This window comes from Notolabrus celidotus, chromosome 14 (assembly GCF_009762535.1).
Source record: "Notolabrus celidotus isolate fNotCel1 chromosome 14, fNotCel1.pri, whole genome shotgun sequence".
NCBI lineage: Eukaryota > Metazoa > Chordata > Actinopteri > Labriformes > Labridae > Notolabrus > Notolabrus celidotus.
In genome coordinates, this window is record NC_048285.1 from 13,526,795 (window position 1) to 13,553,019 (window position 26,225).

Here is a 26,225-nt window from a genome sequence, read left to right on the forward strand (position 1 = left end):
AGACTAACAAAACACAGGTAGACAATATCAAGACTAACAAAACACAGGTAGACAATATCAAGACTAACAAAACACAGGTAGACAATATCAAGACTAACAAAAGACAGGCAGACAATATCAAGACTAACAAAACAGGCAGACAAAATCAAGAGTAACAAAACAGAGACAAAGCAAGACTAACAAAACACAGGCAGACAATATCAAGACTAACAAAACATAGGCAGACAATATCAAGACTAACAAAACACAGGCAGACAATATCAAGACTAACAAATAACAGGCAGACAATATCAAGACTAACAAAACACAGGCAGACAATATCAAGAGTATCAAGACTAACAAAACACAGGCAAACAATATTTAGATTAACAAAACACAGGCAGACAATATCAAGGGTAACAAAACAGGCAGACAATATCAAGACTAACAAAACATAGGCAGACAATATCAACACTAACAAATAACAGGCAGACAATATCAAGAGTAACAAAACACAGGCAGACAATATCTAGACTAACAAATAACAGGCAGACAATATCAAGAGTAACAAAACGCAGGCAGACAATATCAAGAGTTTCAAGACTAACAAAACACAGGCAGACAATATCTAGACTAACAAAACACAGGCAGACAATATCAAGACTAACAAAATACAGGTTGACAAAATCAAGATTAACAAAACACAGGCAGACAATATCAAGAGTAACAAAACACAGGCAGACAATATCAAGAGTAACAAAACATGTGAAGACAATATCAAGACTATCAAGACTAACAAAAGACAGGCAGACAATATCAAGACTAACAAAACACAGGCAGACAATATCAAGACTAACAAAACACAGACAGACAATATCAAGACTAACAAAACACAGGCAGACAATATCAAGACTAACAAAACACAGGCAGACAATATCAAGACTAACAAAACACAGGCAGACAATATCAAGACTAACAAAACACAGGCAGACAAAATCAATACTAACAAAACGTGTCTTTGAAAAGTTGGAGATCAATAAAAAGCCAGTTGTCTTGCTTCAAAGCGAGTTGTTTAGGAGAGTAATACTCTTAACAAACACTGTATTTAATTCACAGGGTTTAAAGTCTCCCCTACATACGTCCCCTGCACATTTAAATCTGCACAGCCCTTCTGGACGCCCCCCTTTGTCTTCTCATATTGTTAGACGCACGCCATCTGCTCCGTGTTATTATAGGCGGCTTTAGATTTAAGGACCCCAACTTCTGCTGCTCCCTTTCGCCCAGACTACTTTGGTCTCACTATCTCCGCCAACTCACTCCTCAGCGTTAATGAGGGCATCTCCAGTTTCGTGTTTTCTCACACAGCCCCAGATCCAGAATCATCCAGAGCCTTTATTTTAACATAGCGGTGTATGGTTGCCTGGTGACGTCAGCGTCCCAGCAAGAGTCCCAGTTTCTGCTGGACTGGAGCTGGACTGGAGCCTGATGACTGTGGAGAGGAATCAAACAGGATGATTTTCCATTGTAGTCTAAAGAATTGCCCAAGCTCTCAGTGCCACAGGCTTGACCCAAACTGAAAGGTGTATGGGACTATGTTTCGGAGAGCGGCGGTGTTGAAGCCAGCAGACGATGAGAACCTGGATTCTGGATCTGAAACTGCAGAGTGAGTCTGAACTGTAGTCTGTTAGCTCTTAGGCTAACGTTAGCGACCACAACTTCTCCTTCAATGATCTGAAGAACCACACAGTAGAAAGAAACTTAGTACGAGTAAGTTAACTGTGAAGGCGCTGACATTTTAAATAAGTTCTCTCTTGTCTCACACATTTAGTGATTTTCATCAAGTGTGTTTCTTTTTACGTCTTTTTTTCCATTAATTAGCTTTGTAACAGATAATGTGTTGTCATGGTGACCAAAGCGAAGGGCAGGGTTCCAAACCGACCACCACAAGATGGAGACAGACTTTAGTACAGGAGGTACAAACTTTAAGAAGCATTGTTTATGAAGTAATCAGCTGTGCTCTTATTTTGTGTGCTGTTTAGGTCTGACTGCAGCAGGATGTCATCATCTGGCAGTAAGTGTTCATTCAAGCCTCTGAGGCAGGGGCGTCAAACTCATTTCAGGTCAGGGGCCACATGTATACAGCCCAAGTTGATCTGAAGTGGGCAGGCCAGTAAAATCATAACACAATCATACATTTTCCCCTTTGTTTTAGTGCAAAAAATTTCAAGTACACTCTGAAAATGTTCACATTTAATGAACTATCTTTTAAAAAAAACAGCTGTTGTATTTTTTGCCTTGCTGAGTCTCATCGTGGGGCCGAATATGATATTCTTTAAGCCCTGAAACCTGCTGCGAACACAACAAACACACTTGTTATGCATTCACCTGACAGAGTGAAATTTGTACAGCAAAAGAACAGAGATTATAATGAGGAAGAAGCTAAACTTGACCATTTTGGATCCCTCAGCTTCAGTATGAACAGTTTGCTTGCTCGACAGTGTTGTTTGCAGGGGTGTAGTGTTAAGATAAGAGATAAGAGATTCCTTTACTCATCCCACAATGGGGAAATTCAAGTTAGTGTTAGTAGTGACAGAGCTCACCTGTGACGCACCCACATGTATGGGAGGCACACATACAATATGTGGCTCCTTTGGAAGATTGTGGACCCACCGTTCCTACTGTGACAAGTTTACATATATGTAAACTTTAGTGGTAATTGGATCATCTTATAGTGCTTTGAGAATAAAAGTCCTGAAGTACTGTTCAGGTGCACTCCTTCAGCACTATGATTGTATGCGACCCCCAGAGGACAGATTTTAGATGTCCCTGTCCCATCTTTTTTGAAACGTGTTGCTAGCTGGTATTTACAATGAATACTTCTCATAAAACAGCGTCAACATTTAATATGTTGTTTTTGGATTCTTTTTAATTGAATATGGGGTTTAGATGTTTTGCAAATCATCAACATCTGTTTTTATCAACATTTTTTCACAGCAGAATTGGACATAGACACATAGACATTTATTTTGGCTCCTGCTAAAACCTACGTTATGTCTTGTCAAGATATCTTGTTAATCTAAATACATTGTTTCTTGTGTTTTACCCAAGTTGAGCTCATGACCAGCCGGGCAAGACAACGACGGCCACAGCAGCCGCCCCTGCTAGTGAACTTACATCTGCTGGCCAATCCTGGAGATTCACTGCTGCTCCAGCACACCCTGGATCGCCTCCTCCGCTGGCTCTGCCCAAGCCTTAGAATCTTTCATGTGTCAGAGAGGGCCTCCCCAATCAGAAGTTATACCCGCTTCTGTCCTGTGTCAGGTGAAGATCCCTCCTTATCCCTTGACATAAACTTCTTGTTATACTGTTAGATCCAAAGTATTTATTATTTACAGGGTTACAAACCTCGACTGTGCTTGTGCATTAAACTGCATCACATATTCTGGATTTTCTCTCTTTGGAACAACAAGTCAATTATTTCCAGATGTGAGAGCAACAAATGTTTGCAGAGATTGAGAGCATATTAACTTTTCATTCATGGCAGTGACCCCCTGAAATATTATACACTTACCTGATGCTACATATAATTTGTGTATAATGTAATCTAGAAATGCATCTGTTTTAATTAAGATGTACTGAAGCTACGTCTTTGCTAAAAATGTTTCAGGCTACCCCTCTGTGGCCATCACTTTCTTCCTCCATGAGGCGTATGGAGAGGAGCGAATCCTGAAAGTGTTGGACTTCTTCCAGCATCCACCATGGCAGTACCATCACACAGAGAGCTGCGGCAAACGGACCGCAGGGATCCACATCACCTCCAGCAGCTCTCCCACTAACGCCCTGCTGCGGCCGTACCTCCTGCCCAGCAGAGACTTCTACAGTTTGGGTGCAGGGATGCCTGTGTGGGGGGTTCGACCAGTGCACTGTGGAGGGGAGATACTGCGTGTGACGTTGTACAGTGGATATGACAACTATGAGGATTCTGTGCGTCTCTATGAAACAGTGCTGCAGCGAGAGGCAGAGGAGCAGAAGACAGGGTTCTGTTGGTTCACTCTCCACACAGGTATGTCTTTCAAGTTTTACCCTTTGACTTTTTCATTGTGTATATTTTTAAGCAGGGAAGAATTGTACTTTTGTAGGGAATCGCGCATGTGGTTATCTTAGTAACATTAAATCAATGCATTATATACTAACAGTTTTTGGGCTGATAATTCCAAACACATGAAACAGAATTAATTCAATACACCTCTTTTTATTTTCACCTAAAAAATACTTTTAATGTTCCTCATTATATTTTAATTGGGGCGGTTTTGCTCTCTCCACATTTGCCTGTTTCATTTGGCCTCCTTTTACAGAGCCTGGGCTGTGCCTGCAGCTGGCTATAAAACAGTTATCACCAGGGGTTCGGGTGGAGCCATGCAACTCTGCCGTGCTGCAGTTTAGTGTGGACGAAATCGGACAGCTGGTGCCTCTGATGCCCAACCCCTGCACCCCCATCAGCACAACACGCTGGCAGACAGAAGACCTGGATGGAAACAAGATTCTCTTCCAGGTAAGTGCAAATTCTGTCCTTTCAAAAACAGTGATAAAAATGTTTCAAATGTATAAGAATGAGCTCACACTTTGTGTCGCCGGATTCTGAATGTTGTGGGTTGTCCTTCCAGCTGAGTGTTGTTTTTTATGTATTTGAGTCTGCTCCACGTTGCTCTTTGGGTAATTGTAAATGGAAGGAAACCATCCACTTGCTCTATGTCGGGTTAAATCATGTGGTTTGTTAAACAATAGTGGAAGGTTTAACTTTCTAATTATCTCACAAAATACGGAGTCCAAAGAGCGACTGAGTTTGTTTTGCAGCTAAGATGTTATTCATAGAATGAAAAGTTTGTCCTCAATACTGTATGTAGCTTGCCAAATCCCTCGATAGCAGAAAGGGTTTGTTTTTGATGGAAGAAACTGTTTGTTGTTGATGTTGATTTGATTTGCAGATTTGAAATTAAATAAATCTGAGGTGTGTATTTTTTTACACTGTTTGAGCTGTCGGCCATGATTTTCTAAATTCAAGAATAAAAGAAAAATGCTTGAAACATAAGTTTAAATGTAATGAGTCTAGAGTAAATACATTTTTTACTTTCTTGAATAACTAATGGAAAATATTGAATTTATCACAATATTGTATTTTTTTAGATGCACCTGTACGGTGATGGTTAAATATAACCTTTTTTTGAATCATAGTTATCTTAATTAATAGACAGAATAGGAACTTAAGAAAGCATCATGTAGTATAAGGTGTCTTCCAAGCACACAGTTTACTGCAGTGTACTTGATATAGAAGCACTGTTTCTTGGTTAAATGATATCAGATAATAGAACACTAAGTTTAGCTGCCATATGACTTGAGACGAAAAAGTATTACAGTCTTAATATTAGGTGAGATATTTTTTAAAGTTATTTTCTGACTGAATTTATATTGTTAACAAGCATGAATCAATATAGTAAGTATTTACTTTGGAAGTTATTTTTGAAAAAAGAACTATTTAAAGTTATATTTTTGGGGGCATTTTTGCCTTTAGATAGGACAGCTGAAGACAGACAGGAAATGTGGGGAGTAGAGAGCGGGGGAAGACATGCAGAAAATGGTCGAGAGTCAAACCTGCGACCGCTGTTACCATGACTATAGCCTCTGTACATGGGGTACATGCTTAAACCTCTAGGCCAACTGCGCCCCAGCAAAGAACTGTTCATCCTATTTATACCACAGACTATCAGTGTCAAGTTTCTACATTTGGTGTCCTTTATTAGCTTAGAATAGAAATAAGCTTCTATTTAAAACAATTTGTAAGTGTCAACCTCTTAAACTGTGTATTTAACAATTAGAGGAGAAAACACGTCTGTTTCTCATACATTGAAATCAAAATGCTGTGTGAGTGCTTCTCAGAGCCGTCACACATGCCATATGTCAGATGCATGTAAGTTAATTCTGTCAAAGTAACTTATCTGCTTTAAATCTCTCCAGTCCGGGTGTAAATCATAATCTGCCTCCTCCTGTCCTTCTGTCCTGCAGGTGAAAACCCCAACTCAACCTCAGCGACCTCTGACCTGTGCTTTTCCCCTGACCTGCCCCAGCATGTCCCCTCGAGGAATGCAGCTCAGGAGCCCTGGACAGGGCCACAGCCTGTCGCCCTGCAGCCTCCAAACAACCCTGCCGTGGCAGACACATAGGCAAGGTGAGGACACAAGGGCACTGTGTTGAGCTGCTCAGATGTAGCTACAGTGTGCTCAAACATGACTCAACCTTTGACAGGATTATTATCTCAATGCTCACAGATGACCAGTATATTCAAGGTTCCTTATCATGGGAGGCTCTTTTATTGCAATCATGTTGAACAGATCTAAAGTTGTCCAAGTAAGTGTTAAAGCTGAAGGGTATCTTGTGGAGTTTTTGGCTTCTGGTTGTGCTATCACTTCTTAAATGAGTGGGCTGTGGTTGTATTTGACTCACCATTACAATGAAGTGACAGAGACAGTGTAAAAGAAGCACATTGCAAGCTCATTAAAGTAAATGATAAAGGCTTAAGGATTGTAAATACATTGGGAAATTTAAAGTATCCACACTTGACTAAGCTTGATGTGATTTTTTGTTTCAATAGGTCACAGGCCGCGCAGTGACCCAGGCCTGGAGAAGCTTTATGGGGGTAGGGGAGCAGAGAGTCTAGGATCAGGAAGCTGCTGCAGCACCCCTCCAGGCAGCTCCTGTTACTCATCCCAGCGCAGCAGCCCTTCAACCACTAATCACCCTGAGTCTCCTCTGCGCCCCTCTGTCACCCGCTCCCTCTCTCATCTTCTCCTGGAGGAGGAGGAAGAGGAGCCAGAGACCAACGTGGACACAGGAGCTGCGGTCACACCTCACTGTGACTCTGCTGTCACACTAATCACTCGCTCTTCTTCCATGGATCTATTGAATTCTCTCAGCTCTGAGAGACCCGCAGCTGTTGGGGCTTCATCTGTCGACAGTCTGGCCAGGGAGCTGACTGAATGTCTGCCATTGAAGCACTTATACCCACTGGGCCCCTCGAAGACATGGGGCTCCACTGGTTGTCATGATGCAGCCAGACTGGGCTGTGTGAGCAGGACTAAGGCAGCAGGACAGAGCCCCTGCAGAGGGCCTGTGGTGGAGAGCAGGACTACTGCAAATCTGCTATCAGCACGTACATGCAATGAGGAACCGATTGATGAGTTCTTCATCTAAATCATGCATGCTATTGTGATTACAACAGAAGAGAAGAGGTGAGACAAGAGAGGGTATGAAGTCATGCAGGAGACACAAAAACACAGTAATCCACAAGAAGCCAAAGTTTATCTGCAGGTGACGCTCTCCACCCAGAAGTCGTCCCATAAGTTTCAATAATATACTGAACATTTGTCCTAATCTTACTCACACCTGTCGACAGAGCGGTACAAGGTCAGTGAAGGTGATAAAACACTGTTGTATGTCTTTCAATCTTGAACTAATGATTTGTGCAGCTATTGTGATAAAATATGTCCCTGTGTATATATATAGGAAAGCATGAAGGAAATGCTCTGTATGAGGAGCTACTGTCAGTGTAATAGTGTCTAGGTGTCTGTAGTATTAATCAGCCTGGGTGTCTTTTTGATTGCCTTTGAAACAGATGATGATCTCAGTGTGAAGTTGCTCTGTGATTAGATGTCAGATGTAGTCTGATTGCGCCCACAGTGCAGTAAGTCTGTGTTGCAGGTTTAGCCCAGAGGCTTTTTTTGACTAATTGCACTTCAGATGATTCTTATTTTAGTCGTATTAAGGTTCCAAAGGTCTGGCAAAGTCACGATATTTTTCTCAAATAGCCTATAAAGTTAACAGGATTTTCTGAATTATGACTTTGGACTTGATGAAAATATCTAGTTTAATATATATTTCTTAATAATAAAATAACTGTTAGTATGTAGTGTTTCATACAGCTCTAGTGTTTCCTGAGCCGGAGACCTCAGAAATGATAATGAGTGTGAGGCCACAGTGAGCTGAGGAATGAGAAGACAGATTCACCGCAGGTTTATATAGTGGGTGCATCATGAGTTGAACTGATCAGCTCCCACAGAAGATTGTCAATCCAAAAACACTCCCTCATTGTGCTTAGGATAAATAAGGCAAATGTTTTAAGACATTACTGATAAAACTTGTTTACACAGACAAGGAATACACTGTTTTTAAACTCTAGTTTAGACGAGTCTCTTCCATTTGAAATGTATCCTGTTAATCAAACTTTCATATGTGGATTGTTACCTTCCTAAATAAGCCACGAGTTGTCTTTTTTGTTGCATTGTGGCCAATGTTTCATCAAATGCACCACCATTTAGGTAACTCAGTATGAGCAGCTCCTGGTGGGCTGATCACTGGTCAGCTGTGGGTGTGCAGGATCGAACTGTCAACTGTGAGAGCTTTACTTGAAAACAGCCAGCATGCTCAGTCAGAATTCAAATGTTCAGTGATGCAGAGAAATGTCTTAAGGCTTGGTATGAACAGATAAATTAATAAACAGCTTTCTGCTGTGGACCGATTATGGAGGCTAACTGTGTGTGTGTCCATTGCTATTGTCAAAATGAATTAACTGTGGGCAGAGTGTCCTCGATAATGAGCTGAGTAATCATTGACTGACAGAGGAGTGCTCTGCCTGCAGTGATGGAAAAACCTTCCAACAGATAACATACAAAGTCAGAGGTGAATGTTTGATATTTCATCGCACAGTGTCCAAACTACTGTTCCAAGTTGGACTTAATTTAATCTTTGAAAGCAGTTTTTGCAAACAGTTGAATCATTTCCCCTACAACTGTATCCTTAAATGCATCACTGTATTGACACAGCAGTCAGCTTTGGGATAACCTTTACAATTCATCAGCGATCGTGATACACGGCTCGCCCACCTGCACTGCTTGTCTGTACCTTATGATGTGCTCAGCTGTCATGTTGTTCAAACAGTTGGATTTATGCCTGAACTTCCTTGTTTGAAAGAAGCGTATCAGAAATGAGGTTTAATACATGACACAAAGTGCACTGTGAGTATTACAGCACTCAATTCAACAGGAACAGACAATTACAGGCCAAGGTAAGTAAAATATATTTATACAATATGTTACATTATGTCAGTGACATTGCAGAAGGAATGATTTAACAGATAAATTGTGGTTTCTCTACAGTGTGTGAATACTACGAGACAAGGTGTTTTTGAAAGCAGAGTCCCAACCTGAAGACAGTCATCAGTTTGCTCATCCTTAAAGTTACCTGTACTAATGAACCTTTGACTGGATCCATATAGTATCCATTGTGCTGCAGAGCAAATACTGCAGGTTTTCAACATAAACTCATTCAGTGCATTTTTGTTGAATCCCTTCATGGCATGAGTTTTTAGAGCTTGGCTCCCTTTGTAACATGTAATCACAGTAATGGCTGAAAACATTACAGCACCTTTATATTTCAGTTCACGTCCCCACATTGCACATTTGAAAGGCTTATGGCTCCCTCTGCTGGTCAAAGGATGTTGTTGCCCTGAGGAGCATTGCTGCAACCAGTCCAGCCCAGATCCCTGGCCCACTGTCCCGCCTTTGTGACCCGCACCTTGATGGGGTCAAACCTCCAGAAGTTCTGTTCTCTGAACAGGTAGAGGCGTCCGTCTGGGCGGGTCAGTGCCCCGTTTGTCCCCTGAGGCACACCTGTCCAGTCAGTCAGCCTGCGGGGGTAGTAGGGCTCCTGATGCAGGGTTTGAAGATTAAGCACAGAGTAGCGGGAGCCCTTGAATACCACCATGTGACCCAGAGGAGCATAGAAGAAGGCACAGTCAGGGTGGCGAGGTAGACCCAGCTCACTGATCTTCCTGGGGAAGCCGGGATCCAACATGCTGCCTGTGTACCGCCACATCCTCTTCCCTGCACACAAGATAACAAGAAGTGGTTTCAAATTTTGTTAGTTAAAAAAAAAAACTGTTGACATGTACATCCTCAGAAATTGTTTCCAAAAACACTATTATTACCATAGAAAATATTACACAAATCCTCCAAAGTTTGACATGAAATTGTAATATTGACAGGTCTACGTCACTTTGTAGCTTGCTCTTAAAGAAGAAAAATAATAGATTCTGTCAAAACATAGAATGCAATAACCCATGCAACTGCAACGGTCAACCTTTAAAGACTTTCACGTGTCATGTTATCGAGTGAAATCACCCTGAGTGCAACAAGTGACGGAGAGAAAGGTGAAATTAATTTGGCCAGTACAGACAAAGGCTGTTTTTGAAACCGCCTACTATACTAGCAGAACATACTGGTTTGGCCAAAATTCAGTATGTAATAAGAAGTGTGTGAACAAGAGCAAAATCTGCAGTATACCAAAACTCCCCGGATGTCTACTGATTCGGGAAGATTTCACAGTATGCATTGGACCAGTCTCCCTCGCATACTGTTTCCCACAATGCACAGCGCTCAATCCGCTTTTTTCTTTTCTCTTCTTTTTTTGACAGGGGGAACTCAATTTTTAGGTGCTGTGAAAACTATTAAATTACATATAAACCACTTCCTAACTTTTTAAATCATAAGTGGATGCTAAAAAAGCAGTTTGTATATCAGCTTGGCCGTTGTTTAATTCCGCTTTCCGAAACCAGAAATCCAGTGATGTCTGGCTCAGCGTACTGCAGATCAGATCCAACCAGAACAGTCATACTGCATACTAAATTCAAATGCAGTATGTACCACATTAGTAGGTAGTATGTAGCAGGCCGTTTCAAAAACAGCCAAAGTCTCAAGAGAGAGAGTGTCTCAGTCTGCATGAAGTCAGGTTTTCGACTGTAGTAAAAGTTGGCAATAACTTAAAGTTATTAGCCTTTTGCACTCAGGATGAAGGGACTAAGACTACAGCTGAGGCTTCAGTGCAGTGGAGTCTTTAAACAGCTCTTCCCTATTTAAAGGCACCATATAACCTATTTGGAGGCTTTAACAGATATGTGAAGTTAGGCACTAGGCTAGGGAATGTCTTTAAAGGAGATATGTTATTAGGCTCACTGAAAAAGTACCTTTGAAAAAATACCACTTGGAGTCCAGCGAGGAGAAGGCTGCAGCTTCTATGGCCGGAGGGAGGTCAGACCATCGCTGACGGAGAGGCAGTGGGCCGTTCACAACATTATCAGCTGATACTGTCCAGTACACACTGCCTCGAAACACCAGAACAGTCTTGTTCTGGTCTGGAGACACACAAACACATGGGTCAATACATATGTAACCCTGTATCGTTCGATAGTTTGACAAAATTGTCTTGGGATGTGGAAGGATGTGGCTTCATGTAATTCCCTGTGATATTTCATCAGGACCTCACCCATAGTGATGGCATCGAAGACACCCTGACAGTAGAGTGGCTGCCCTGTTGTTTGATGCACGTTGTGAAGCTCTGTGGATTCCCACTCCTGCAGCGCAGCGTGCAGAACCTGGCCAGGCAGCCTGATAGGGAGGTCACCTGATGGCTTACCTGAGAGCAAAAACAAGACAAAAAAACTAACGAATAAACCAACTTGTAGGAGGTTTTTTATCTGCTCTTCTGCACATTAGTTATTTGGTGGAACAGACATTATACAAGAGCGGGTCAGGCATATTTTCACGCATGCTAAAGGCGGTGTAAGTATTTGGACAGCATGGGAACAAATAGAAAGACAAACAGTGCTGCCTTCTGCAAAAACAGGACTTGGTAATGTTAACATTTAAATTGTCCTTTACAGGATGTGGCTGGGTAGATGTATACAGATGGATGACTTTTTATTGCAAAGGAAATAAACACCAGAGTCCCGATAGAGTCCACACTCAGACCCTTACTAACTTTTAGAGTCCAGCATTTGTTTTCGACCTGTACAAATCTTTACTCAGACTACTTCAACATGAGATCAAAGAATAAAAAGAATCAAAGCAAAACAAAAGGCAAAAAGCATAATAGCATGGAGAATAAAGGGTAAATGAGAGTGTTTTAGGCGTGATTACAGCCATTTTTCTTGTTTGCAGGGAGCTGAACAAACATTTGTGTAGGAGGAGGATAACATCTGAACACCCAGGGACTGGAGGAAGCAGCAGGAAAAATAGATACACACACCACAGTGGATAACACCTGGACAGCTGCCAATTAATGCTCCCAGTGAGGGTGTGTATGTAAGATAAGGATATGTAAGGATAAGAACTATACATACTATATATTCAAGAACAAAATGTAACACTACAATAATGAGTACACTTAAAGTAAAAGTGCTTCATTTTCTGTTTTGTTTTTTTTTGCATATATTTTTTTGTTTTAATTAAATCCAATTACATTATTAAATCTAAAGATGTGATTGATAATATTTTTCAAATACTAATATTTTAGAGAGTCTAACATGTTAAAGCTGGTCAAGATGGTTAAAATGCTTCCAAAGGCATGCAGTTTGATTGTATAATCCATAAAATGCATCATATTTGATCAAATCATCACATATTGTAGCAATAAATAAAATCTGCACTCCAAATTAAATTCCTCATCACTGGATGAAAATACTAAAGTGGAGCATGTGTATATATATATGTATATATATACATACATATACATTATTAAAATGCTGTACTTCAGTGCACTTTTAAAGGAACAGTTCTCTTTTTTTAAAGGTAGGTTGTAGAAGGTTCTTGTCAATACTAAGAGTGTACTACCCATTGAGGATCCTTGACAACTCGGTCCCTTTTTTGAGAAACCAGGCAGAGAACAAGATTAGAAGCTAGGTTATCATCCCCTGCAGAGAGGGTCAGCTTTACCATGTAATTTAGCTCACCTTAAGAAACCCTGTCTGCGGTGGTTGATAGCCTAGTTTCCATTAATATTCTCTGCCTGTTTTCTCAACAAAGAGACCAAACTGACCAGCATCCCCTGTGAGTTACTAACTGTTGTGTCTCATTTTACCCTCCTTTTTTTTTTTTTTTCCAATTTATATTTTTGGGGCTTTTTGCCTTTTTTTCGTTAGGACAGCTGAAGCGAGACAGGAAATGTGGGGAGAGAGTGAGGGAAGACATGCAGGAAATGGTTGCAGCCGGGAATCGAACCAGCGACCCCTGCAACCAAGACTCTAGCCTCTGTATGTGAGGCACTTAGACTGCTAGCCAGCGACCCGTCATTTTACCCTGCTTAATAAAATAATAATAATAATTTTAAAAAAAAAGTTTATCCTTACGTGTTATTTGCAAGTCATCCATGTTTCTACACTTTTAATTTCAGCGACAAAATTTGCACCCTTTGCGCACTTTAAAGAACCCTGCAGTATTTCTTTGAATTTGCTCCAACTTAACTACAACTGCAAATTACTAATTACACCTGAATGCATCACTACATCATAATAGCTTTTCGACAAAAGTATTCACAGCATTATTCACGTACCATATTTCTCTTACTGTTATATTTTGTTTTGAGAACTTGTTTTCAATGTTGGAATTTAACTTGTATTTAAGTGGTTTCACATAAGGTAGGTGCTACAGATTTAAAATCTTTCTACAACATTGACGGTCATTATGCTGAATATACTGTATTTCAATGTGACAAATCCCAACAAGTGTATTCTTTAATATAAGATCCTATTTGTGTAATACTTGTCAGAACAATCATGACGGTAGACTGACATGTTCGGGCCTTCTTACTGGATCACAATGCTCACACATGCACACACACCCAGATACACACACACTGCCTGAAGCTCACATCTTTAAGCAGATGTAGAGTTTACAGAGCCTGCAGTGCTGTCAGTTACACTTCTTGTCCATGTCTGTTTCGGGGGCTGCTTGACATTTACGTGGGAGCAGCTGCAGTCTGTAGAAATGACTGCTATAGGGAGGAAGCAGGTTGATAAGCAGGTCTGAAATCAAGCTGCGCTTTGATGAACTCCACCTGAACCACATTCAACTTTTTGTGCAGCAATAAATATAGTTACTTGTATGCACATCCTTCCAGGTTAAGAATTTAGTTCAAAAATAGCATAAAATATGACACTCTGTTAGTAGTGAGTGGAGGTCAGTTGCATTTTCTTTACATCCACAGTGGAAAAAGGAGGCCCCTGAGGAGAAAAGGCTGGCAAATACCATTTTAGGAAGCTGAAGTCATGATGTCTCCAGAGGCTGAGCAGATGGGACTCCTCAGATGTTAAACAGTGATGTAGGAACATGCCTTCAAGCCTCTACTCAGCTGAATCTCAAGTTCAGAGTTGAATTATCCAAATGATTGTCAGACAGTCCTGCAGCAGGGCAAACATTCCTGCACAAAGCTTTACTTGCAGCTGTTTTAGACTCTGTTTCAGGGTCAGAGCAGGGGGAAAGCTTCAAGCACAGTCTGCGTCTAAGTACCAATTCATCCCAGAGAAGGGTCAAGTAGGGGCAGAAGGTACTTGTGCTGCAAACATGTTTACAAAGACATCTTCGTACACAAACTGCTGCATTGATTTAATTTTTGAGCAGCAAGTTAAAAAAACACACAAGCAATGAGAGAGCTTTGCACGTGTGCGAACCTGCCTCACGCATGCCGGGAGGAATGATACACTCAGAAACTGGTGTATTGTTCATTAGCATAATTAAATCAGATTGCTGCAACAACACCAGCAATCTGCCTCAACAAAACTCCCATGTACACACTGAGTGGACCTCTGAGAGGCTGAGTAATAAAACAAAAAGAGACAACTGAGTGTTTCTGTTCATTATGTAGAATGAAAACCAGCCCTTCTGCCAGTGCGTGCATATGTGTGCGTGTGTGTCTGTGTTATAGGGCACAGAGTTATTTTGACGTTCACACCACCTCGGCTGCCCTCAGTCTAAACCTTCCTCTCACAGCATCTGAGAGGCCACAGAAGTGAACCTGATAGAGCAGACTCCTTTCCACAAAACCTCTGCATCTGTCACATTCCAAATTGATCTCAGATAAAACCCAGCATGACATGCTGCTACTCTTATTCTAAAAACATGATGTGTTTTCTGTCAAATGCAGTTTTTTTGTGTGATTATGGGAACTCTTTGGGAACATGCTATGCTGTTCTAGTCCTTCTCCTTCTGTGCTTGCAGCTGGTGGCCTCACTGGCCTTTTCACAGCTCAGTGCAACGACTCCAGATTTAATAGGCCGCAGAGCAAAAATAACTCCACTTCTGTGTTTCATGAAAGACATAACAAGTCAGTAATTCATGTAATGGGCTGTAAGGGTTTTAATAACAGTGCATGGTGAACAGCAAACTAATTTCACCATCTTAAGTGGAGCCACCCTGAGGCCAGACAGTGAGGCATTTGTCATCAGTCCACTAAAGTGTTTTTTTCTCAAGCTTTAAACCAGAGGAGAAAGTGGTAAAAATGTGTGTGTCCCAGAAGGGTGCTAGGTTTAACAACCCCCCTGACTTTAGGACCACACACTTCCCCTTTCACACACAAACGGTTCCCTTGAGTAGCTGTTCAGCTTAACCTTGCATCCTAAAAATGTTGAACTCTGGACAGAAGAAAATATACCAACCAACACGTTTGACACGGTTGAATAGGACAACACAAAAAGTGTCTTCATCCTACCGTACAGCTGCTGCACAGCGATGATGTCGTCCCAGCTCAGCACCAGGCTGCGTCCCAGCTTCCTGTAGTACGGCGACATCAAGGCGTGACGCACAGGTGAGTGCTCCAGTCCCAAAGTGTGTCCGATCTCATGGGCTGTCACGATGAACAGGTTGTGTCCTTTGTGTCCATTAAGCGTCCACCTCTCTGCAATGTCAAAGTGGGCTTCCCCCCGACGTGGAAGGAAGGCGTGGGCCAGAGTTCCTCCTGAGAGACCAAAATGAAACAAAGGCTCAGTTTGATTCAACTGGTGTATCCAGGTTTAAAGAAGCACTAACACTGTTTGTTAAGGAAAAAGAGACAAATAACAACGCTCTTCAATCTAGAGAAAAGTACTTCATTTAAAGATCCTGTGAGGAGTTTATAGCTAGTCATAAAATTGGCTGAAATTAATACTGATGCCCCTAGATGAGCTACCAAAGCAAATGAGATCATTAGTGAGAAGATTTATAACTTTAATAAATTTATTTTAAATGCTTGTTAGCGCTGCCATAGAGTTCATGGCACATTAAAGGCAAGGAAGTATTAACAATACTCATATTTCTACATACCACTCAGAGACATGCTTTTCTACAAGATATCATTATATGGGACGTTTAAGTTTAGAGTACCAGTCATGTAGACTCTTCTTATTGTGTTACTTCTTTGTCTAAAGGCATTTTTGGGGCTCTTTTAAGATTACTTTTGGTCTTAATTTGATGGGACCACTTTAGAGAGACAAGATATGCTTGGAAAGAGGGGTGGTGACATGAACCAGGTGCCAGGTCCAGAACCGATCCTCTGACCAGTGGAAAGAAGACTACAGCCTCTGTAGATGGGGTATCGGCTCTACCAACTGAGCTTAACTGGCGCCCCTAGGCTTTATTTATTCAAGAAGTCTAGATCAAGATCTCTTTTGCGAGGGTAACCTGGGAGCAAATCACAAATAAACAAGAGCAGAGAAAAAAGTAAATTGTGTGGTGGTTTCTGACCTGGTCCGTCAAAGGCATTGCTGGCTCCATCGTTGTGGTCTCCGTCGTAAAAGGCCAGACGGATGTCTGCGGGACCTTCAGGGGCTTCCTGGAACACCAGTCCCGACACATTGCTCCAAAGCTGGAAGGCAGCGCGCACTGCCATCCGCACAGAGGCAACAGAAAGGTGCCGAGGCCAGTTCACTATCTGGTAGGTCAGATGGCGTTTGTACCACTTCTCAGCTGGAAAACAAACACACAGAAGGAGGACATTAGACAAGCTTAAATCTCACTTAACTAAAACTTAAAGTTAGAGTGTCAGCAGATAAAATCATCAAATAACCAAATAAAAAACATTGCTGTGTGAATATGTCATTTTGGGGCACTGGTTTTGGTTAAGTGGTTAAATCACAAGTCTCATGCACAGAGGCTATAAGTCGACTCTATCCACAGTTCTATCTATCCTCTGAACAAAGGCAACTTCATTTCTTAAAAACACCATTTACAGTGATCATTTTGAAAAACCAACGCAGACTGCATTTTGGAGTATTTCAATGGAACACTCCATTTCTCCTTCAGGACGGAGAGGAAATAATTCTACAAGAGATTCATGAACCAACAAACGACAGACTGATGACAGAGGAACAACTATATTCTTGGAGAGTTACTTTTTCTTTACTTTTGCCATGTTTTCACTTTCTTCAACATTTGATTTCTGAATCCAGGTCATCATTTTGTTTGTTTCATTTTCGACAGAAAAAACCTAAGTCCACATAAATATCTAATAAGGAAGATATTTTCATCTTTCACACTATGACAAGGACATGAAATGTTCTCCTTACTGAGTAAATCTTACAAGAAGCTATAGAGATAATGCACTGCAATAAAAGTGACATTTAATGACAATAATGTCATAAGGACAAAAACAAAACAACGATCCAGAGAGGTTTAGGATTGCGCACCATTGCTATGTACAGTATCTTTGGCAACTTAGCACATCCATAAGTGAATCAACTTATTTGATTTTATTTCTTAAGAATGGTTTAACATCACTTCGATAACCAAAACACATAAAACCTGTCTGTTCTTCGGCTGGAAATAAGTCTCAGTGGAATGCACTGTTTAGTCATAAGCGTGCAATGTATGTGAAGAATTACTACTCTTCTGCAAAGATCACATCTTTCTTTTTATTTACATGGATGTACCATTTGAAAATACCTGTGACTAAAAACACGTTTCACAAATTCCTCCAAACAGATAAACACTCTCAGATTTTGCAGTTGGTTTTCATCAAGTGGATTCATCCGTCTGTAAGCAACTTTATGAATTCATGCCCGGTATTTGTATCGGTAATGCTTTACCCTTTTAAGGTCCTTTTACCAGGTTTCACAAACAGTTGACATAAATAAGTAACTGGATAGGCTATGTTTAAAATTGAGGGTGTTTGTAAATACGCAATAGGTCTGATATCTCATGTTCAGCCGTGGTGTTTTGAAGTAGATCCACCCCACATCTGACAGTCACAGCCAAAATGATAGGATGTAAGCCATGTTAGTTTGCAGCTGAATAAACTAACAAGCACTATGAGCCCATGTTTGACTAAACAATTTACTTCAACATGCGTCTGTGGTTTCTCAGCTGAAGCATAATGACACGTAGCAGACTTCAAAATCTCACATTTGTTTTGGGATGGAGGGCCAAGGGTTTTAAAATCAGCTGTTCTTTAATGCACAAATTGATAGGATTAAACAGTGTGCTAATTCTGACAACGCAAATAACACAGCAAACAGGCACCAGCTCCTCTGCTAAGAAGCCAGCACACACTCACAACTAGCAGACAGGAAACAGTCTTCAGATAATATGAACCTTTGGGAGAGGCAGTTTGACTCACTGGACACTCTGACTGTTCTGAGTGGACCGAGCTCCTAAACACATTTGGGACAAGAAGAGAAATATTTTCAGAGTTTGTTGAGTTGATTGTGATTATCTTCCTTATAAATTATGCAAAAAATGTAACAGTTATAAACTCAAGGTGTATTTGACAGGTCAGAAAAATGCAAAGCATTTGTATTTGGAACAAAATGGAGTGAAACACAAACAAACCAAATGAGGATGCTGCCTTGTTGAATAGAGGGCTTGAGGAGGTAAGACACAAGAAGAATGCTGGAACCAAATCCAATAGACGTAGACTTGAGTGTATTAGGCAATGTACTCTAAACGACTTGTAGCAAGGGATTTAGACATTTACACATACTTTTACATTTGAGGCTCCCAAGAGTGGCAAGGTAACTCAAGCACACTCACAGTTGTCAAAATATTTAAAAGTTGCGGTCGATGAATGTTTGCCCAACATGGAGGCAAAACGTGAGTGGGAGGTCTGCACATACGCCTCCGTTACACACCTCTGCTCAAAAACACAGAGGACATTGAGGCAGTCTGTTTTACAGAATGTGGACCTGTGTTGTTTTAATGCCATTTGGGCTTAGTTAAATGATACAGTATAGTGAGAGATAAGAAAGATTAGCAAGAGGTATGTGCTGCATGCTGTGAATTTCCATGGGAGAGCAAAAGGACCCTTGAGAAGTGAAAATATCTGGATATCTTGAGCCATTAAGACACAAGTTTTGAGAAAGAATAAGGGTATTTCTGTTTGTGTAGCCACATAATCATTTGCTTTAACCACATTTAATTTAAGGGTTATGTGAACTTGATCTTTAGCATTTTATGATTCACAGAAGAACAGTAAGAGTAGATGCAACTGGGCCTTGAACAATTCAACAGAAAAGGACTGCTCATCCCACCGATTTACATTCACTGAGACACTATAAAAACAGTCAAGATTAGGTTTCAGTCTGAGGAATGATGGCACCTTCATTTTACCTACACTGTCCTTCAAATGTCAGATATTTCATACTCTATTCTGTAAGTAATCATCGCTCAGTGAGAGGCAGTTGGAAGTGAACACACTCCCAGAATTTCCCAACCCAACTTTATTTTTCACTTCCAGATGAACACACACAAAGCCTGTTGCTACATGATTTGTGTAAATCTGCACACTCCACACAACTCAGGCGCCTTCGCTCCATCCCAGACTGCCGCAGAGTAAGAGGTCCCTGAGGACAGCAGTGAAGCCAGGAAGTCAGATACACAAGACATTCCCCAACTTCCCTTATGGAAGCAATTAGCATGATGCCCACTATAGCAGCATTGTGGGGAATGTGGGTTATCACAGACATGATGCAGTAACTGAGATCAGCTGATAGCTAAAGTTATTGTTTGTGGAGTTGTAGAAAAAATGGTTTGTTACTGGTGTCAAATTGAAGGCAGTATAACAGACTGGGGTCATTGTGTTAACATGATTGTGTTGATCTGCCCTTTCCAACAGTCCAACATTTGTTAAATAGCTTTAACCACAAGCTACAGCTGAGGCTGATGAGGATGACATTGATCTTTATGTATTTGGTGGATGGAGCCAGACATAGAGTCGAGTATTTCAAATGAGTTGTTTGAAAAAATCAAGCCTCTTCACCTGGGGCCAAATGTACTCTGGCTATTGGGTGAATATGATAAATGATCAAAATACACACACACACACACACACACACACACACACACACACACACACACACACACACACACACACACACACACACACACACACACACACACACACACCTATCGCACTATCACAAGTACTTATCTTGAACTTGGTGGGTGGAATGTCAGTCTCTGTAAATATCAGTGGGAACCACCAGGGCCCATCACAAGTCAAGGTCTGTTTTCAGTTTCCAGGAAGCTCATAAGCAGCCCTGTTCACACCAAACACATCCCAGTACAGCTGAGTGTAAATGAACTGAAAGAATCAGCATGTTGCTGTAGCACGCAGGCAAGGCTCAGCATACAGAGGCCGCTGTCATGGACAAAAAGACCAAAGAGTTAAGTGACTTAAGTTACCCATTGAGAAATGAGAAAATTCATACGACATTAATTTTAAGACTTGGACAAGCATGAATAAGAATAATCTAATAATAGATAATGTAAGATACACTGTTAAAGCTCCTGTGAAGAACTTCCTGTTTGTGGTGATTTTGGCGCCCCCTGTTGACAAAGTAATACTTCATGTATTTCCGTTGACATTGTCATGTACATGTGAAACCATTACTAATATGAAGTCTGTTTTATAAACAGCTAAAAAGCTCTTCACAGGAGGTTTAAGGTCAAATTGAATGTCATTGTTATGATTGAACTTAATGCTAACATCATCGTTTTAACATCCCCCAGTGGCCCCGTAACCCCTTTAGGTGGTGTTTAAGAGGTAAAAAAAATGTTAATCATATAATACTAGTTTCGTAGCATGCTAATTAGTACTAGTATTACTAGTACAAAGTACAGCTTTGTCTGCTGGTGGTGTTTGTACGATGTAGTTTCATAGATATTTGTTTATAAATCAAATAATTTGAGAAAAAAGGTTAAAATATAATAATCACAGTGATCTCTGTTGAGCTGAAATCAACAAATGTGGCCCTGGTGCTGGAAAGAGCTGAAAAGTCAAGGAATGTCCGAGGTAGTCAAATTAAATCCTGAGGGCAACATGAATGGCTGCACCAGATTTTATTGAATCCTTCCAATGATCCTTGCCAACCTTTAAAGTCACAACCACCAATGTGAACTGATTTTGTTAGACCAAATGACGGTGATTGTTTAAGGAAGTAGCATTTATTTTCTAAGGAGAATATATCTTTCTTGGCTAAAAGCAAAGACTGTGAGAAACTGCAGTCTTTAAATGTCGTTGCCTTATGAGTGTTGAGTATTTCAAAGTTTACCTGATGTAGACAGGTTTTGTCAGCACTGAAGTGAATATGAAGGTCTAAAACATCTTTCAGTGAGTACTCTCTAGTTCACAGGCACAAAAATAACTGCTTCTTCTATGTGACAAAGCAAACTAATGTTTTAATACATGTCCATGGTACAAAACCTCTCAGTTACGTTTTTACATTAAATCAATGGAAATATGAAGCCAGATGTAAAAGAGGTTTGGGCTTCAGGTGTAATAGTATCCACCATTAATGCTGCTCTATGTGTAATAATACAGCTACCTGTCATATGAGTCATGTCTGGGGTAAGAATAATGACAGTGAGATGTTTTCCTCATCAATAACAGACCATAATCCGTCCACAGAGTCAGTCACTCAGCAAGATATCAACTCATTTAGCAGCAAAACATCAGGCCTCTGAGGCAGCAAACATGCCAGGCAAACATTGTAATCCAGTCAGTCAGTCATTTGTGGATGTGTTTACCAGGGGGAACATGTCAGGTACTGACATGAAGAGGCAGCGGCAAACATCAGCCACCGCTGCATTCCCTGAACATTAGCCAACCTCGTCAGTGACACGAAGGAATGCAGAGGCTTCATACAAGGTGAGGCTGGAGGCATCGGCCTGCTGCTGCTGCTGACGCTCATTTATAAGAGTGACAAATGACCAGAGAGAGGCAGCAACAACAAAAGGGATGAAAATACAAGTCAACATGAAACCTAATATAGGGGTCATATATATACAGATCCAAAAAATAATAATTCTTAGAAATGTATGGGCCTTGTCCATTCCTTCAGCCTTTCTGGAGAGGTGTGGATCTTCTTTCATTTTTTTGTACCTTGGGAAAATACCTGAAGGCCTCAGAAAGAGAGACACCTATCTGAAGATTTTCATGGCTGCAAGTAAGAAAGCAATAACAAGAGGCTGGCTTCAGAAGAACCCTCCCTCCATTAAACTACTAAAAAACATTATTGACTCTGTTCGCACTATGGAAAAAATGACTTTTGCTCTTCACCTTCAAAAGGAGAAGGGGGATACACTCTTTGAAAAATGTGATTGCTATAACCACAAAGACTCTTAACTTACTCTGTTTGTCTGAATGCCTTTGCTGTGTACAGTACCTGTCTTTAATACTTACGTTTCACTTTATTTTTTACTGATTGTAATGTAATGTCCTAGCCCTCACTTGTTCAATGTTATATGTTCATATAAAACAAAAATAAAAATGAAAGTTTAAAAAAAAAAGGAAATGTATGGGCAACTTTCATTGATTTAATGAATAGATGTCCTCTTATCATACAAAAAAAAAAGAAAAACACAATCAAAACAGGATTCTAAAAAGATATTGTCCCATGTAAGTAACAAAAAAAAATCAAGTTAGAAAAACATTGTCCAGCTCCTTTCATGAAGAATGGGCATGTTGGTGAGACTGGAGAAATTACAACTCATGATAATTCTCTAGTATTTTCTTTAAAGTACTCTAATCTAGGAGGGAAGGGCCTTTTGCTTCATGCAGTCTGCAAGAAATTTGGCTGTGCTCAGCTGCACTCTTAACCTCCGTTAAACACTTTAAATCCTGCAGCCTTCAGCCAGCTGAAATTGCAATGATCTGCTCACAATGAATGCTTTAATCGCTGTATTTTTCAGCAGAAAACCAGGATAATCTTCATCAAGGGAGAGGTAATTTGGGGCAAGAGCAAGTAAGTGACAGTGCTGGTCAGAGCAGAGTTTGTTCAGAAGGGCTCAATTCAGTCATAAAGAGCCCAGGGGTTAACTGTCAAATCTAGCTGGAGAATACATTGCTGTAGTTCTGTGAAGCCCTGATATCTCTCAATGCAAGCTAAGAAACTATCCAGCTGTTTAAGAGGTCTTTAAAGAGTCTTAAAGCTCCTCAACAGACTGAAGAGAACTCCTCAACCAAAGTTAAAACATGCTATCAGGCAAAGCTAAAGTAAAGGGTTTAATCCAGTGAAGAAGAGGCTGGAATTAAATGGACTTGTGTAATTGCAGCTACAAGCAGTAGTCTACCAGGCCGACGTGTGCAACAGCAGACACTCCATCAACTTTAACAACACCCCTCAGTCTATTTAGTGCTTTAGTTCACAGAGGGAGACCCTCCCAGTTTACTGTTCCCTCTTTATGATCACTCCACAATGAGACACACAACGCTGTGCACTCAAGGCAACAAACGCAATCATAAACATGCATGTTGTCTCATATAAATATGCAGAAACACACATGTAGGGCGCAGGTTTAGCTGTATGGTTATATGTACGCCCATATTCCATTCCAGACTGTGGCACCTTTCCCACATCATTCCAACACTCTCTCATGGTTTCCTACACTATCCACTGTCCTCTCCTCTATAAATAAAAGTGTAAAAGCCCCAAAATATAACTAAAAAAAAAAAAAAGAAACACATGTAAACATGTCATCCATCACATTACCTTTGACAGCAGAGCGCCTTCTGCGGCCCCTAACAGTAGCACCCTTTACAGGTAGGATGGAGTTCACTCTCTGTGCCCAGATCTGCTGGCTGCCCTCATCTGACACCCCACAGCGGGGCTCTGCCATCTGCTGCAAGGTGGCGCTATTGAGCTCACCTGTGACAGGAAGCCGGGACAACCACTGGAAGTCGCTGCACAGGGAGAGAAAATGTGTACATGATGATATCTTCAAGAACAGGCAGACAGCTTTTAGATATTCACCTACAACACTTGTAGTTGACATTGAACCAAAATGAGTCTTACAGAAGGTACCAGATTTAGCCAAATAGACAGTTTCCGTTGGGACTCCATGAGATGAACATGTTCACACAAACCCTTCACTCTGTTACAGTACAATCAGTATCAGGGCCAGAGGGCAAGGTTTTTGAAATTCTTTGATGGTTCAGACAAGGTTCAGCAGAGGTTAGGGTGTGTTTTACTGCCCTGCACTGACGTTCACGCCCGGGGGTTAGTCCTGCACCAAGCCCTTCACTCTGAACACAAACCGCTAAAACAGAGTTTCTTCTAATCTATTCATATCATTTCACATTAATTAAAGGGTAACATAGTGACCCTTATACACTAACATAACTCTTTGTGCTTCCATGATCATGTGAAAGCTTTACAAGATGCATCACATACCTGACAGCAGACAGCATCTCAGCTGCATCATGAATGTGGTTATCCTGATGGAGGTAGCCATACTTCTCCAGAAAAACCTGCAATTGGTAAACCATGCATTAACTTTGCTTCAAAATTGAGACAGCTGAAACATCAACACAACAAGGAAACGCTTATATCAAAACTTTTAACATCTGTATGCCTTCTATCAAAAAATGGCTTCCATTTTTAAATATAGTCAGGCAACTTTGCTTTCATGACATCATTTGGTAAAACCCATAGGTAAAACCTCAGATTTATACACATGCCTGTGAGGCAAAAATATGTTATGACAGTGTGCACTGATTTTATTAGTGCTGTAACTGCTGAAGGTTTTGAATCCAGATGTATAGATATAGACCACCCATAGAAGAGAGCAACCCCTAGGGTGTTTTTGTCAACTTACTTATTATTTTCTGAGAATCTCATGCTAACATGCAAGCCACGAATAGTTTTGCTGTTTACTGCCTATAAAAACAGTAAAAAATGAACCAATTGGGTACATGACTACAGGTGTTGTTGCATTGTGGTTTGATATTAACCATGTTGATGGTTTTATATGGGGATCTCTCAGTCGCATCCCTTTCATGTGTATGCAGCAGGTTTCATGTTCAGACAACAACAGACACAGCTTTGATAACAGATGCGGTGAAGGTGGGCTGGAAATCAAAATTGAGGAGATGACAGATGGGCTTCTGCAAACAGGAATGTGGAAAAAATTGTCCCTTTGTCCCATCAGAGACACTGAAACATGCCAGAGGGCTTTAATTTGGGAGTAGAGCTGTGGAAACAAATGAAACAGAATACTGTTGTATGATCTCACTGGTTTGGTGAGGAAAATGCAGCTTGTTGTGAACCAGCAACAATAGATGTCACATTAAACTAATGTGAAGCAAATAAATTATGAAATCCAAAATTACCCCAAGAAAAAAGAGCTGTAATTCCCTTTGAGGGCTTGGTTTACCTGAGGACAAGGAAATGCAGCTAAAACATTTGAACAATGTCCTCATGTGTATGAAACTGGTCACATAAACTCTAGATATAAAAGTCAGGATTCAGGATTATTTGTTAAATTGAACTCCACTCATTTAAAATTTTCAAAAACATTTTGGCATTTTTGACAAAAAGGTAAAACCATTAACCTGTTCTTATATGTTACAAAGTAAGGAGTTTAACCCGCCGTTTTGAAGTATTTGGCTTTTAATATCATTTGTGGTACCCCTAACAGTGCAGAACCTTTTAATGTGTACTTTCTTTCCACTAACCTTATTGTAGTGTACTTTGTTTTATAGGCCATAACACACGGTCCTGTTTGTAAGAAGTAATCCTCAAAGCTTGTACTATAATACTGTGGTTTTCCACTGTGCTGTGGCTTGTTGAGGGTCAGCTAGACACAAGAGGGATCAACTCCTGGAGGCTTCTCATGGCCTCAGGACCTTGACAAGAAGCGTTTTAACTACACACAGCAAGACGTAGAAATCTATTAACTTTAACTGGAAGCCTTGGTAAACAGTCTTTGAAAAATACAGGAAATGTTATGAGAGTAAGTCATTTTTGGGTGTAGTTTAGGGCTTAATTTCCCAATCACTTGTTTTCATGCCAAGTAGTCCAACCTTTCAGTTTGAGACACTTCCTCTTAAATTAATTGTAATTTTCTGCACACTTTGAGAACACGTCTGGACATCGATTACTCCAGTGAGAGTTAATC

General features: G+C 40.7%; 2 protein-coding genes across 2 annotated transcripts; one reads left to right on the forward strand and one right to left on the reverse strand.

Moving 5' to 3' along the window:
* Window positions 1-1,184: 1,184 nt before the first annotated feature.
* Window positions 1,185-8,549, forward strand: LOC117824815 (protein FAM124B). Its single transcript, XM_034700281.1, has 7 exons — window positions 1,185-1,642; window positions 2,019-2,050; window positions 3,088-3,300; window positions 3,647-4,042; window positions 4,335-4,531; window positions 6,040-6,202; window positions 6,626-8,549. The coding sequence occupies exons 1-7, from the start codon at window positions 1,572-1,574 to the stop codon at window positions 7,222-7,224; spliced, it is 1,671 nt and encodes a 556-aa protein (XP_034556172.1). The 5' UTR covers window positions 1,185-1,571; the 3' UTR covers window positions 7,225-8,549.
* A 174-nt stretch (window positions 8,550-8,723) lies between these two features.
* On the reverse strand, window positions 8,724-25,939 carry mmp28 (matrix metallopeptidase 28). The gene is made up of 8 exons (XM_034700286.1): window positions 25,783-25,939; window positions 24,500-24,576; window positions 23,819-24,009; window positions 16,578-16,799; window positions 15,568-15,813; window positions 11,350-11,499; window positions 11,051-11,218; window positions 8,724-9,911 (listed from the first exon to the last, which is right to left on the reverse strand). The coding sequence occupies exons 2-8, from the start codon at window positions 24,514-24,516 to the stop codon at window positions 9,517-9,519; spliced, it is 1,389 nt and encodes a 462-aa protein (XP_034556177.1). The 5' UTR covers window positions 24,517-24,576; window positions 25,783-25,939; the 3' UTR covers window positions 8,724-9,516.
* Window positions 25,940-26,225: the final 286 nt, after the last annotated feature.

What these genes read in the sequence shown, in the direction of transcription:
- mmp28 (XM_034700286.1), bottom strand. An exon ending in CAATGCCTTTGACGGACCAG is followed by an intron (nt 15,814 to 16,577) that starts GTCAGAAACCAC and finishes TTGGTCTCTCAG; the next exon opens with GAGGAACTCTGGCCCACGCC. An exon ending in CAAGTGGTATTTTTTCAAAG is followed by an intron (nt 9,912 to 11,050) that starts GTACTTTTTCAG and finishes TCTTGTGTGCAG; the next exon opens with GGAAGAGGATGTGGCGGTAC.
- LOC117824815 (XM_034700281.1), top strand. Translation starts at nt 1,572, where the DNA reads ATGTTTCGGAGAGCGGCGGTGTTGAAGCCAGCAGACGATGAGAACCTG. An exon ending in TCTGGATCTGAAACTGCAGA is followed by an intron (nt 1,643 to 2,018) that starts GTGAGTCTGAAC and finishes TGTGCTGTTTAG; the next exon opens with GTCTGACTGCAGCAGGATGT. An exon ending in TTGGTTCACTCTCCACACAG is followed by an intron (nt 4,043 to 4,334) that starts GTATGTCTTTCA and finishes CTCCTTTTACAG; the next exon opens with AGCCTGGGCTGTGCCTGCAG.